Below are 16,272 nucleotides of genomic sequence, written 5' to 3' on the forward strand. Positions count from 1 at the left end.
AAGCCCGTGTGCCTAAAGCCCGTGCTGTGCAACAGGAGAAGCCACTGCAGTGAGAAGCCCACGCACTGCAAGGAAGAGTAGCCCCCACTCTCCAAACTAGAGAAAGCCCGAGCACAGCAACAAACACCCAATGCAGCCAAAAAAAAAAAAAAAATTCCGGAACTAAACGGTTTTCCCTTGTGAACTGTTATATATATTTGAGAAACAAATAACACCAGTCTTAACACAAACACTTTGTGAAAGTAGGGGAGAAACAATTCCCAACTCATTTCATAAGCTTAGTGTAACCCTGATAGAAAACCTGACAAAGACTTTAGTTGAAAAAAACAACTACAGAACAAAGTTGATTATAAACTCTTAGAACTAGAAAGGAATTTCCTTAGTGTTACATTGAATAGAAAGCAGATCATACTTAATGATAGGATATTGAATGCTTCCTTCTAAAATTGGAAAGAAGGTAAAAATGTTCACTCTGTTTACTTATTTTCAGCATTATTCTGGATGTTCTACCAGTGCAGTAAGGCAAGAAGATGAATAAAAGTCATAAAGATCAGGAAGGAAAAAGTCAAACTGTTTCTGTTTGCAAATAACATGATCGTGTATGTAGAAAATCCAAAGAGATGCACTAAAAAGTTACTACAACTAGTAGCAAGACTACTGGGGGAAAAAAATCAGTATATAAAAATCAATTGTATTAAAAAACTAAACACACTCCTACCATACAATCCAACAATTGAACTCCTTGGTATTTACCCAAAGAAGTTGAAAACTTAAGTCTGTGCAGTAACCTGCACACAGATGTTTAAAGCAGCTTTATTCATAATTGCCAAAACTTGAAAGCAACCAAGATGTCTTTCAGTAAGTGAATGGATAAACTGTGGTACATCCAGACAGTGGAATATTATTCAGCACTGAAAAGAAATAGCTATCAAGCCATGAAAAGACAGTGAAAAATTTTAAATTCATAGTACTGAATGAAAGAAGCCAATCTAAAAAGGCTACATACTGTATGATTCCAACTAAATGACATTCTGGAAGGCAAAACTGTGGAGACATTAATAAGATGTGATTGCCAGTGGTTTGAGGGGAAGGAAGGATGAATCTACAGAGCACAGAGGATTTTTAGGGCAATGAAACTATTCGTTGTGATACGTTAATGGTGAATACATATCATTATACATTTGTTCAAAGTCATAGAATATGCAATACTAAGATACTGATGTAAACTATGGACTTTGAGTGATAATGATATGTCAGTATATGTTCTTCAGTTGTTAACAAATGTACAGCTCTGGTGGAGGATGTTGATAATAGGGTAGGCTATGCATGTTTAGGGGCAGGAGGTACATATAAAATCCCAAAATCTCATAACATAATACAAAAATGTCTAGGTTTGAATTGAAAATCATATGTCATACCAAGAACCTGGGAGATCTCAAACTGAATTTTAAAAGGCATCAATGTATGCCAACACCAAGATATTAGAATTATCTGACAGATTTTACAGCAATTATGATTTTTAAAAAACACTTCAACAAGCAGTTATAAACATGCTTAAAACATAAAAAGAAAGCCTTGGCAAAGAAATGAAAAATAGGAAAAACATATAATTTTTAGAATTGAAAGATGCAGTAGCTGAAATTAAAAGCTTGGGGATAGACTCAACAGCAGAATGAAAGATATACAGGAAAGAATCAGTGAAGTAGGTGATGGAGTGTTACAAGTATTACCCAATCTGAACAAAAGAGAAAATAGACATTTAAAAAAACAAACAAACTGGAGGCTATGGGACCATGACAAAAGAGCTAATATTTATGTTCTTGGTGTCCTGGAAGGAGAAAAGAAAGAAGGTAGAGATTAAAAAAAGTACTTGAGTAAATAATGTCTTGAAAACTTCCCAAATTTGGCAGAAGACATAAACCTTCTGATTGAAGAAGATGAGCAAACCCGGAACAGGGTATATATAGTCAAAAAAATCCATGCTGAGACACATGATCAAACTTCAGCATACTAAAGACGAAACAATTTTAAAACAATGAGAGAGAAATGACTCCATATCCATAGGGGTAAAACAAATCAAATGACAGTGGATTTCACGTCTGAGTTCATGTAAGTGGCACATTTTTCAAGTACTGAAAGAAGAACTGTCAAACCAGAATCCTATACCCAATGAAAATATCCTTCTTTCAGGAATTGAAAGAAGCAAAGGATTCTTAGGTTTGTTGCCAGCAAATCTATCCTATGGGTAAAGGAAGTTCTCTAAACAGAAAGAAATAAAAGAAGGAACCTTGGAACATCAGGAATGCAGAAAGAATACAGTAAGCAATAATATGGGCATTTACAATAGGCTTTCCTTCTCCTTCTGAGCCTTTCTAAGTAATTGTTTAATGGATGAAGCAAAAAATTTTAACATGGTTGTACTTTTTTTAACAGCTTATTGAGGCACAATTCACCCATTTTAAAGCACACAGTGGTTTTGGTATATTACATTATTAATTTTAACTTGAGGTAAAATATACATAACTTAAATTTTGCATTTTGACCATTTTTAAGTATAAGGTTCAGTGGCACTAAGTACATTCACGCTGTTGTGCAACCATCACCCCTGTGCATTTCTAGAACTTTTTCATCATCCCAAACTGAAACTCTGTACCCATTAAATAACAATTTCCTATTCTCCCCTTCCCCCAGCCTCTGATAACCACTGTTCTTCTTTCTAGCTCTATGATTTGACTATTATAGGTACCTCATATAGGCGAAATCTTAACAACAATATTTGTCCTTTTGTGTCTTCCTGATTTCACTTAACATAATGTCTTTATGTTAACATAAGTTCTTCCATTTTGCAGCATATATGAGAACTTCATTTCTTTTTAATGGTGGATAGTATTCCTGTGTGTGTGTATGTATACATACGCACACATTTTGTTTATCCATTCATCTGTCAATGGACATTTTCTAATGTTTTCACTTTTTTGCAATTGCGAATAATACTGCTATAAACATTGGCTTACAGAATTCTCTGTTGAGGACCCCTGGTTTCAGTTCTTTTATGTGTGTACCCAGAAGTGTAATTGCTTTATCATATGGTACATCTACAGACTATACCACTTTACAACCCCACCAGCAAATCTTAAGAGTTCAGTTTCTCCACATCCTTGGTAATACTTGTCATTTTCTGTTTTTTTCTGTAATAGCCATCCTAACAGGTGTGAAGCAGTGTCTCGTTGTGGTTTTGATTTTCATTTTCCTAATGATTAGTGATGTTGAACATCTCTTTAAGTACTTATTGGCCGTTTGTGTATCTTCTTTACTGAAATGTCTACTCAAGTCCTTGTCTTTTTTTTTTTTTAACAGTAGGTCCTTTTTGGTTATCTGTTTTAAATATAGCAGTGTGTACATGTCAATCCCAAACCCCCAATCTATCCCTCCCCCTCACGCTTCTCCCCTGGTAACCATAAGTTTATTCTCTGAGTTTTTGAGTCTGTTTCTGTTACGTAAATAAGTTCATTTGTATTTTTTTTTTTTTTTTAGATTCTGCATGTAAGCGATATCATATGATATTTTTCTTTCTCTGTCTGACTCACTTCACTTAGTATGATAATCTCCAGGTCCATCCATGTTGCTGCAAGTGGCATTATTTCATTCTTTTTAATGACTAATATTCCATTATATATATGTACCACATCTTCTTTATCCATTCATCTGTCAATGGACATTTAGGTTGCTTTCATGTGTCAGCTATTGTAAACAGTGCTGCAGTGAACACTGGGGTGCATGTATCCTTTCAAACCATGTTTTTCGCCAGATATATGCTCAGGAGTGGGATTGCTGGATCATATGGTAGCTCTATTTTTAGTTTTCTTAAGGAACCTCCACACTGTTCTTCATAGTGGCTATACCAATTTACATTCCCACCAACAGTGTGGGAGGGTTCCCTTTTCTCCATGCCCTCTCCAGCATTTATTGTTCGTAGATTTTTTGATGATGGCCATTCTGACCATGTGAGGTGATATCTCACTGTAGTCTTGATTTGCATTTCTCTCATAATTAGTGATGTTGAGCATCTTTTCATGTGCCTCTAGGCCATCTGTATGTCTTCTTTGGAGAAATGTCTATTTAGGTCTTCTGCCCATTTTTTGATTGGGTTGTTTGTTTTTTGGATATTGAGCCACATGTGCTCTTTGTAAATTTTGGACACTAATCCCTTGTTGGTCACATCATTTGTGAATATTTTCTCCCATTCTGTGGGTTGTCTTTTTGTTTTGTTTGTGGTTTCCTTTGCTGTGCAAAAGCTTTTAAGTTTAATTAGGTCCCATTTGTTTATTTTTGTTTTTATTACCATTACTCTGGGAGATGGATCGAAAAATATATTGCAAGCAACCATACTCCAATAAAAATTAATTTAAAAAAAGAGAAAAACATATTGCTGTGATTTATGTCAAAGAGTATTCTGCCTATGTTTTCCTCTAAGAGTTGTATAGTATCTGCTCTTACATTTAGGTCTTTAATCCATTTTGAGTTAAGTTTTGTGTATGGTGTTCAAGAATGTTCTAGTTTCATTTTTTTGCATGTAGCTGTCTGGTTTTCCTAGCACCATTTATTGAAAAGACTGTCTTTTCTTCATTGTATTTGCCTCCTTTGTCATAGATTGACCATAGATGTGTGGGGTTATTTCTGGGCTTTCTATCCTATTCCATTGATCAATATTTCCGTTTCTGTGCCAGTACTGTACTGTTTTGATGACTGTAGCTTTATAGTATAGTCTGAAGTCATGGAACCTGGTTCCTCCAGCTCCATTTTTCTTTTTCAAGATTGCTTTGGCTGGGCTTCCTTGGTGGCACAGTGGTTAAGAATCCACCTGCCAATGTAGGGAACACAGGTTCGAGCCCTGGTTTGGGAAGATCCCTCATGTCACGGAGCAACTAAGCCCGTGCGCCACAACTACCGAGCCTGCGCTCTAGAGCCTGCGAACCACAACTACTGGAGCCCATGTGCCACAACTACTGAAGCCCACGTGCCTAGATCCCATGCTCTGCAACAGGAGAAGCCATGGCAATGAGAAGCCCCACACATCGCAATGAAGAGTAACCCCTGCTCGCCACAACTAGAGAAAGCCCAAGTGCAGCAACCAAGACCCAATGCAGCCAAAAATAAATAAATTTTAAAAAAAAAGATTGCTTTGGCTATTCAAGGTCTTTTGTGTCTCCATACAAATTTTAAGATTTTTTTGATCTAGTTCTGTGAAAAAGGCCATTGGTAATTTGATAGGGATTGAATTGAATCTGTAGATTGCCTGTTTTTTTGGCTGCACCACACAGCTTGCAAGATCTTAAAATCTTAGTTCACCAATCAGGATTGAACCCGGGCCCACAGCAGTGAAAGCGCCGAGTCCTATCAACTGGACTGCCTGGGAATTCCCAAGTCCTTGTCCATTTTTGAATTGAGTCAATTTTTTTTTGTTCTTGAGCTTAGTTCTTTATATATACTGAATATTAATTCCTTCTTACATACTTGATAAATTGGAGAATATCTTTATTACACGGATAGAGAAAACCACCAACTATATAAACAACAAAGGATAATTTTAATTACATTAACTACCTTATTGGAGATAGCAACTCTAGCAATCTGGGTTGAATGTGGTTGTTTACAATAGCTATGTTAAAATTACAGATTTTTAGGTAAGGTTAAGAATGAGGCAAAGGACAGAGTTTGGTGGAAAGGATTTAATTTTAAGTGAGAAGAATGATACATGAGAATATAAAAGTGTGAGGGAGCTGGTTCTGTTTAAGAAATTGTGTTGGTACAGGCATTTTGGAAAACGGTATGGAGGATCCTCAAAAAATTAAAAATAGGGACCTCCCCAGCAGTCCAGTGGTTAAGAATCCACACTTCCAGGACTTCCCTGGTGGTCCAGTGGTAAAGAATCCACCTTCCAATGCAGGGGACGCAGGTTCAATCCCTGGTCAGGGAACTAAGATCCCACATGCCGAAGGGCAACTAAGCCCACGCTCCATGACTACTGAGCCCACGCGCCTCAACAAGAGAGCCTTCATGCCGCAAACTACAGAGCCCACGCACCCTGGAGCCTGCACACCACAACTAGAGAGAGAAAACCCACATGCCACAACTAGAGAGAAACCCACGCGCCGCAATGAAAGATCCCGCATGCTGCATCTAAGACCCAACACAGCCCCAAAAAATAAATAAATAATCCACACTTCCACTCCAGTGGTCACAGGTTCAATCCCTGGTCAGGGAACTAAGATCCTGCATGCTGCGTGATGCAGCAAAAAAAAAATTAAAAATAGAACTACCAGGGACTTCCTGGTGGTTCAGTGGTTAAGACTCCACGCTTCCAATGCAGGGGGCTCGGGTTCGGTCCTGGTCAGGGAACTACATCCCACATGCTGCAACTAAGAGTTCACATGCTGCAACTAAAGATCCTGCATGTCACACCTAAAAGATCCCACATGCCTCAACAAAGATCCCACGCTGGCAGTGGAGATCCCGAGTGCCACAACTAAATAAATGCCAGTGTAGCTTAATTAATTAATTAATTATTTAAAAAATAGAACTACCATATAATCCAGCAATTTCACTTCTGGGAATATATCCAAAGGAAATGAAAACACTAACTCGAAAAGATACCTGCACACCCATGTTCATAGCAGCATTATTTATAACAGCCAAGACATGAAAACAACCTAAGTGTCCATCAAGGGATGAATGGATAAAGTAGTTGTATGTATATCATACTACAGTACACACACACACACACGTACATTCGATGGAATATTATTCAGCCATAAAAAATAACAAATGAGGAAATCCTGCAGTTTGCAACAACATGGATGGACCTTGAGGGCATTATGCTAAGAGAAATAAGTCAGAAAGAGAAAGAGAAATATTGTATGATCTCACTTATATATGGAATCTAAAAACATCTCTGCACACGTGTGTGTGTGTATGTGTGTGTGTGTAATAGAAAAGGGGATCAGATTATGTGTGGTTACCAGAGGGATCAGGGGAAGGGGAGTAAGTGGTCAAAAGGTACAAATTCCCAGTTACAAGATAAGTAAATACTAGGGATATAATCTACAGCATAGCTATAGTTAACACTGCTGTATGATATATATGAAATTGTTAAGAGAGTAAGTAAATTCTAAGTGTTCTCGTCACAAGAAAAAAATTTTTTTCTTTTTTTTTTTGCTTTCTCTTTTGATTGTATCTATAAGAGATGATGGTGCTAAATAAATGTATAGCTGTAATCATTTCACAGTATATGTAACTCAAACCATTATGCTGTACACCTTAAACTTATATAATGATATATCTCAATTATATCTCAGTAAAACTGGAGGAAAATGAATTAGCATAACAAGCCAAAAAAAAAAAGGAGAGAAATTGTGCTTAGGAAGAGCAGAATTCAAGAAACTGGGGGAAGGTGGTGATACTGCTTAGTAGGGTTAAAAGAGAACAACTAGTGGAGTACCTCGAAACTTACACCGTAGGGACTTCCCTGGTGGTACAGTGGTTAAGAATCCAATGCAGGTTCCATCCCTGGTCGTGGAACTAAGATCCCGCATGCCGTGGGGCAACTGAGCCCGCGAGCCACAACTAGAGAGCCCAAGCACCACAACTAGAGAGACTGCATGCTGCAACTACAGAGCCCACGTGCTCTGGAGCCCCCACACCACAACTAGAAAGAAGCCCGCACATGGCTACGAAGAGCCCACGTGCCACAACAAAAGATTCCACATGCCACAACGGAGATCCCTCTTGCTGCTGCAACTAAGGCCCCAAGCAGCCAAATTAATAAATTAAAAAGAAAAAAAAAGTATGCCATGGAATATATATTTTCATTCATTCAGAAAATATTTAATACCTGCTCTTTGATCAGGCAATTTTCTAGATGCTTTGGATACATCAGTAAACAAATAGGTAGAGATCCATGCCTCTGTGGAGCTGACATTCTTACAAAGGGGGGATGGGAATCATAATAAATAATTATTACCTATACGTAGAGTGATATTGTAACCCAGTACTTAGATTATATATAAACAAGCTGAACTTTTTCTGAAGGTCAGTCACCTTATTGTTGTTTAGAAAACAAAAGAGGCCACGTTTTTGTCAGATTTTAAGATATCTTGGAAAAAGGCAAAGCCATTATTACCTTTCTCCTTTTTATTAAGTACCTCTCTCTCCTTTGGTTTCCTCATTTGCCTAACTATCTGATTAACAATGGAGTGCTTTTGTGGAGATGTTCCTCCTCCTATTGTTCATATCCTTTTCATATTAGGATTGATTCTGTAAAAGAAAATCATCATGGACCTTCCTCTTCCGGATTTCAAGGTCAACACAAGTTTCTGTAGCCTCTTGAAATGACTTTCTTGCCCACAGAATCAGTTTTATTTCAAAGGGAAAAGTAAAGGATTTCTCTGCTCCTTTCCTAGTGACCAGTGGCAGGATTTGAGATCTCAAGGCTCCAACACACAGTTAAAAAAAACCTACAAAAGATATGATTTCATCTAATTTTCAGATGGATAGAAAGTGATTTTTTTTCCCATTTTAAAAATGAGGAGGGGGCTTCCCTGGTGGCACAGTAGTTGAGAGTCCGCCTGCCGATGCAGGGGACGCGGGTTCGTGCCCCAGTCCGGGAAGATCCCACATGCCGCGGAGCGGCTGGGCCCGTGAGCCATGGCCGCTGAGCCTGCGCGTCCGGAGCCTGTGCTCTGCAACGGGAGAGGCCACAACAGTGAGAGGCCCGCGTACAGCCAAAAAAAAAAAAAAAAAGGAGGGCTTCCCTGGTGGCGCGGTGGTTGAGAATCTGCCTGCCAATGCAGGGGACACGGGTTCGAGCCCTGGTCTGGGAGGATCCCACATGCCGCGGAGCAACTAGGCCCGTGAGCCACAACTACTGAGCCTGCGCGTCTGGAGCCTGTGCTCCGCAACAAGAGGCCGCGATAGTGAGAAGCCCGTGCACCGCGATGAAGAGTGGCCCCCGCTTGCCGCAACTAGAGAAAGCCCTTGCACAGAAACGAAGACCCAACACAGCCAAAAATAAATAAATTTTTTTTAAAAGTAAAAATGAGGATTAGCTCAAAGAATAATTTTTCCAAATGAGGAACTCCTGAATAGGTTCCTCTGAGGTATCATCTCCAGCAGGATTTGACAAGGAAATCTCTTTAAGTGAGTCTCACTTACTAAAAATGAATTACCTAGGTCTGGTTTCAGAAATGTTAGAGGAAAGGAAAGACTGACCCATCATTTTTTTCCTCAACACTTAATATATGGATTAGAGAGGAGAAATACAAATAATGCCAGGAAAAGCAACATAACATCTGTGGAGATGTTGGTAGGAGAACTCAAGATGCTGGGCACTGGGGAAAATTGTGTCTTTAAAGTTAGTTGAAGTGGATAATGGATGCTTTCTTTCCTAGAAAGAGAAAGAAAAGTGTTCTTTTTAAAAATTCAGAACTTACTGTCTACTCCTTCATTCTTTTACACCCTCTTCTCTACAGAAAACACATTAAGAAAGGAGTTAACCCTTTACATTAAGGGATTTGTCCTGTCTTCTGAGAAGCAATTTTGACTTTTAAAAGAATTATTTTTATTTTATTGTTGTTAGAAACAGTACATACTCGTAAATATTCCTTTTAATGTAGAAAGATGTGAATTAAAAGATAAAGTTCCCCTTCCCAGAAATATAATAGTTTAGCATATACCCTTTCAAACTTTTTCCTATATACATATAGCTGGTTTTTTCCAACACTTTATTATGAAATTTTTCAGCATACAGAAGTTTGAAAAAACTAAACACAAAATATCCCATCACCTAGACTTTTTCATTAATATTTGACTGATTTATCATATATTTATCCATCTTTTATTCCATCCTATTTTTGGACATGCTGCAAAGTAAATTGATATACTTCCCCCATAAATATTTCATTATATCAGAGTCAAGATCTCAGTATTTGCTTATAGGGTTTTTCTTTTGAGGTGAATTTACCATCAGTAAAATGCACAGGGCTTCTCTGGTGTTGCAGTGGTTAAGAATCCACGTGCCAGTGCAGGAGACACGGGTTCGAGCCCTGTTCCAGGAAGATCCCACATGCCACGGAGCAACTAAGCCCGTGCGCTACAACTACTGAGCCTGTGCTCTAGAGCACGAGAGCCACAACTACTGACCCACACGCCACAACTACAGAAGCCCATGCGCCTAGAGCCCATGCTCCACAACAAGAGAAGCCACCGCAATGAGAAGCCCGCACACTGCAACGAAGAGTAGCCTCCCGCTCACCACAACTAAAGAAAGCCTGGGCACAGCAACGAAGACCCAATGCAGCATGCATGCATGCATCAGTCAATCAATCAGTCTTCTCAGAGTGACATCAATAGCTAGTTAGGTTATATAATTTTTTAAATAAAATAGGGCTTCTCTGGTGGCTCAGTCGTTAAGAATCAGCCTGCCCTCTCCAAGACCAGCACCATGGCAAAATGAGGAAACAACTAAAAAGTGAAGAGTTTGCACAATGGAAAACCACCCTGACCATCTCCTGAATTTACAGGGATCATAGGTGGAACGTTCCCTTCACTGGCAGCCATCTTTGGCCGTTCTATTTCTGCATCACACTCATCCCTCAATATAAGTCAGTGACTGGATCTTCTCCCAAAGTTTCCCCTGCTTTCCATCAGGCATGGGGGAAAAAAATCAAGAGAGACGTTAGTATCTGTGACTGAGGAACTCTTAATCCAATCCAGAAGAAAAGCATCTGTTATGGAAAGAATGAGATATTCAAGGATGTTGGAGACACTGCTCTGAACACATTCTGCACAGCAGTAAAGTAGAGTGCCGAGAAAGGAAAAATTCATTCATTTCCAGGAAAAACTTCTCCAATGGTTTGAGAAGAATCTTCTTGTATTCGAGATTCCCTACACTATGCAAGAAGGCAGTATGTATCAAAAAATCTTTAAAATCTGTGTGCCCTACCACACAGCAATTCTGGAATTTATCCTAACAAGGTAATGAAAACTGGCCCATAGACATTTAGCAACAAAGATGTTTATCAAAGTGCTGTTTGTAATAGTGAACTCTGCAAACATTGTACCAAAAAGTAAATTATGGGTACATCTATTTCATGTAACCATTATATATAAGAGAGCATCTGTTAGAATGAAAAGTGCATTATGATATTTAGATGGAAAAAGTAAATTACAAAATATAGGTGCAATATTATGACTTGAGTCTTTTTTTTTGTCCTGTTATTTGCTTGTTTTGTGTAGCAAACATGTATAATTCTTCTAGTAAGAAAAGTTTTTTTAAATGATGAGAAATTCTGTTCCTAAGATTTCATAGAAGCATAAAAAGAAGTCTACAATAGAAAATGTATATGAATAAAAAAAGAAAAGAATCCGCCTGCCAATGCAGGGAACACGGGTTCGAGCTCTGGTCCGGGAAGATCCCACGTGCCGCGGAGCTACTAAGCCCGTGCACCACAACTATTGAACCTGCACTCTAGCGCCCGTGAGCCACAACTGCTGAAGCCCGCACGCCTTAGAGCCTGTGCTCTACAACAAGAGAAGCCACCACAGTGAGAAGCCTGTGCACCTCAACGAAGAGTAGCCCCCGCTCGCCGCAACCAGAGAAGGGCCTGCGTGCAGCAACGAAGACCCAACGCAGCCTAAAATAAAATAAATTTATTATAAAAATTGGAAATCAATCAGTCTTCTCAGGGTAACATCAATAGCTAGTTAGGTTATATAATTTAAAAAAAATAAAATGCACAAATCTTAAATGTACTTTTACTCAGTTTTTTAAAATTTTCATACACCTCTGTAACCCAGACCCTTCTCAAGAACATTATCATCACCCCAGAAAGTTCCCTCATGCCCTTTCCTAGACAGCCCCCACCATATATAGCTATTTAATGGGGTTTTTTTTTTTAAGTATTTTTAAAAATCAGCCCTTGCTATAATATTATTCTGCAACTTGGAGAATATGTTTTCATATGAGTAAGTATATACCTCATTTCATTTTAATAGCTGCATATTCATTATTTAAATGTACCAAAGTTTACTTCCTTGTTGATAAACTTTTAAGTTGTTTATACACTTTTTCATTACAGACTTTGTAGTTATACATTCAGCTTTGGTTCCCTATCAACAGGTGGACTCCAGTCTTCTACCAGATGTGACTCCAGTCTTCTACCAGATGTAACCCCAGACAGAAACTTGTTATGTTACCCTACCTCCATAAGTTATTTCCCCTTAGATATACCTGTAATCCATGCTGCTGTATCATCAGATTTGTCAAATGAATAAACTCATTGCACGTAACAAATCACATTTTTATGAAAAATAACACACACACCCTTTTTTTTTGAGGGCAAGTTTATTATGCTTTCATTTTAGTCTGGATGTGGTAATAACTTTCCCCCAAAATTTTTTTAATGAGAAATGTGACTTTATTTTACATTTTTGTGAATCTCCTTAATGTCTGGCTTAAATATAGGACAGCTGCATCTATTTTTGCCTTCTATCTGTTGTGATGTTATTCTGGTTTAAATACATGAAGAAATCTGACCTCACATAGGTAAAAAGTTGTAAAAGAGAGGAAGATATTTTAATAAATTCAGATAACTGTAGATATTCTTTGATACTGCAGCAAAATTAATCAATAAATGTCATAGTTCCTTAACACTGCAGTGTTGGAGTATGAAATCAGTGGCCATTGGTCTTTCTTGCAATTTAAATGGATTTTTTTACCCATGTATGATTTTATCACTTCCTGTATTGGTCATTGAAAAATATTAATTCACTGTATTACATTGCTTTTCCGTTTCCTATATGTATCCAAATCAATTCACATTTGTTAATTGCCACTTATTTCATGAGAAAAACTTAAGTATTAAAAAACTGAGAATCTCATGGTAGTTAATGGACACAAGTTTTCCAAAATTACAGTGTTCACTCAAACTTAAATTTTGTCATCGGAAACATATTTTCAATTGGGTTTCTTTTTTTTTTTTTTTTTTTTTTTTGCGGTACACGGGCCTCTCACTGCTGTGGCCTCTCCCGCTGCGGAGCACAGGCTCCGGACGCACAGGCTCAGCAGCCATGGCTCATGAGCCCAGCCGCTCCGTGGCACGTGGGATCTTCCCGGACCGGGGCACAAATCCGTGCCCCCTGCATCGGCAGGCGGACTCTCAACCACTGCGCCACCAGGGAAGTCCACAATTGGGTTTCTTGAAGTAACAAGTTCACTTGACTTACTTTCAGTTCCTGGGTCAGAATAACCATTGTCTGTCAGTTCCTTTAAGTAAAAACGGTGTTCCATGAAAAAGCAACTAGTTCAGCTCACCATTCAAATATTTGCACAAGTGCATTACCTTAAGATAACCATCATACCTCAGTGTGCAGCAGAAATGCTTTATGCATACTTCCATTGTGTCATGCAGAATAAAGATTTTGGTTTGTGGGCCAAGATTTAATATTTTTACTACTTTATCAAGAGCATTCTTAGATGATGCTGGCATAGTTCATTTCTACTAGTTTCATTCTAGTACAGTTTTGTGCCACTTGCCTTGATTCATACTAAAACTGCAGTTTTACCCACCATTCTTTTACTCCATTAGTACAAATGTCAGCACAACAAAAATGCATATAATATCTTAGAGTGTTATTAAAATAGTTTTGACTTCTCGGATCCCTTGGGGTAAGCAGAGCAATCTTTGAGAACTGCTGGTCTGGAGACCATGATAGGGCAAAAATCCAGATAACAAGGAAAAGTCTAAGTCCTGCAAGAAATGAGTTGAGCATTATAGTCCTTCACGAACAGAAAGATACAGAGTAAAGAAATTGAAAGGACGTCTTTAAGGTAGAAAAGGGCTCTAAAATTGGCTTTAAAAAGTAGTATTTCAATAGGTAGGAAAAAATGTTAACAGATCATAAATTTGCATGTAAATACTCTTGAGTTATTTAAATTCAGGGTTGCCTATTTTAGAAAACTCTTATACTTCTTTTTATAGTCAACCTTAGATTATGTACATAATGAAGGAGAATAGACGACAGATGCTCTGGTTAATAATTTTAATGATTGAACAATTCTTAGTATTTAGTTTGCTTCATAATGACCTATTTTTGGTAGTAAATTTGCTATGCTAGTTGTTTTGTATAAGCTACTATTAAAACATCTTTAGCTTATACCACATGGTGCACAGTGGAAAAGAGTAGCTGAACTTAAAAATTAGTGATGGAAAATTCATAAAATTAAAAATTAAATCTTTATTTTTTTAGTCAGTGCATATTAAATCTTGTGGCTATTTGACCCATTGTATAAATTAGATATTGAAATTGATAGTATTTTTTTGTTTCAGGAAAATATCTAAGGCAAAAGCGAATTGATTTTCAGCTTCCCTATGACATCCTTTGGCAGTGGAAACATAATCAGGTATGAGCGTATATTACCATGTTTCATACATAAGTGGTAAACGGGGGGAAAGGGGGGTGCAAGTCTTTTTCTCTGCCTCCTTGTTATGCTCTCATCTTAGGAAGTATAGAGAAGTGCCCCTGTGAATGTTAGAGACTAAGAAAAATGAATTTGCATCCATATTTAATGTGACCTCTTTGCCTTTATTCATATTTCAAAATAGCATTAAGTTCCTGCTTCCTTAGGAAACCTTCTGTTATTATTCTGGACTTTTATTTTGGTGGCAAAGATTCTGTTCTGTAAGAATCCTGTTTGATGCAGGTCTCAAGGGAATTTAGATGTACTGCCAGCAGCGCTAAGAAATTTCAGGCTTTATTTTTGTTGGTTCCTTCCCATCAGTTTGGAATTTATTTTTCACATATAAACAAGAGTCTTCTACCAAAAGAAACAGGGAAAATATTTAACACTCTTGTACTTTTAAAAGATATTTAAATATATTGGGAACTAAAAATGGGAAGGTGCTGTTTTTCTCTCTTGCTTACCTAATTGCAGAGTTTCCCCCAGTTATTTTTATATTAAGCTAAAGCCCCCAGAATCCATATTGAGAACAACCATTGGGAAATCGTCATGCAAATGAGGTAATAGGCTCCTGAGTTTTGCCAGAATTCCACCAAAGTTTGACTTTGGAAAGCCAAAAGCAATGAACATTCCCGTCTACATTCTCTTGTCTGGTGGCCTCTCTTGAATTCTACGAGGATCAGTATGTTAGATATTTGTCTCAGAGTTCATAACAATGAAGGAGATAGTGTTTTGAATCTATACCAACTGAAAAATGATGGTGGGATTATTCTTATAGATTAGTACACTCTAGCTTAAACCAAGTTGCCTTTTTTGGGTGGGGGTACTGTCTTCTATGGCAAAACACTGACCGACTGACCTAATACATTTTCTTCCTAATGCATTCTTTATTGCAGTATGAGAGCGCCATTATTCTGCCTGCCATCTCCCCTTTGTTCACTAAATTAATTGACTTAATTAAAACGTGAAATGTGTTTCCCTACAACACTCACCCTGAAAAAGCCAGGGTTCTCATCTTTTTCATTTCATATACCTACGCAGGCCATCTAAACAAGCCCTGTGCAAGTTTTCCAGTCTTTTCATAGAGGCAAATACAATCTTAATTTATCCAAATGAAAAGCTTTGATCTGCAGTGTGATTTTCATTTAAGTCTATCTAATAACTTGCTGAAGAAACATCTAACAAAAAATGCATTTTTTTTAAACTACTTAGTATTGCTTCCGTTGAATCTAGTTCTCTTAAACCCTGATCTAGTAAGTCACCTTTTATTTCAAGGTAAAAAAGTGATCACACCAAGTTTCCCTCAAATTATCCAACCCAGAAAGGCTTGTAAATGTTTCCATATGAGCAGAGTACGTGGATAATTTCCTCTATTTTTAGTAATTGATACTGTTTTCTGGCATTTGAAGTTGAATGCTATATCAAGATTTTTCTGTTTTTTCTTCTAGCTATACAAGAAACCAGATGTCCCACTATATAAAAAAATCCGTTCAAGTGAGTAACATGGGAGCTATTTTTTCTGCCTCCATACAATCAGTGTTCTTAGCCTGGCACTTAAAAAATTATCCTATATATTCACAAACTATTCTTTGCTGTCTTCTCTCAAGATGTCTACGTTGATGTCAAACCCCTTTCTGGTTATGAGGCTACCACTTGTAACTGTAAGAAACCGGATGATGACACCAAAAAGGGCTGTGTGGATGACTGCCTCAATAGGTACTGTACTAAACTGATTCTGTAAGCACAGGCTTTAAGGT

The 16,272-nt window shown here is 37.8% G+C and overlaps 1 protein-coding gene across 5 annotated transcripts in view; it reads left to right on the forward strand.

Annotated features, from left to right (window-relative positions):
- ASH1L (ASH1 like histone lysine methyltransferase) overlaps window positions 1–16,272 on the forward strand; it is a 214,309-nt gene that overhangs the window by 153,180 nt on the left and 44,857 nt on the right. For all 5 annotated transcript variants that reach the window (XM_033414639.2, XM_033414638.2, XM_004284597.4 and 2 more), the window contains 3 exons: window positions 14,385–14,458; window positions 15,964–16,009; window positions 16,123–16,231. In XM_033414639.2, the coding sequence (XP_033270530.1) occupies window positions 14,385–14,458; window positions 15,964–16,009; window positions 16,123–16,231 (229 nt within the window). The remainder of the gene's footprint in view (window positions 1–14,384; window positions 14,459–15,963; window positions 16,010–16,122; window positions 16,232–16,272) is intronic.

This window comes from Orcinus orca, chromosome 1, assembly GCF_937001465.1.
Source record: "Orcinus orca chromosome 1, mOrcOrc1.1, whole genome shotgun sequence".
NCBI lineage: Eukaryota > Metazoa > Chordata > Mammalia > Artiodactyla > Delphinidae > Orcinus > Orcinus orca.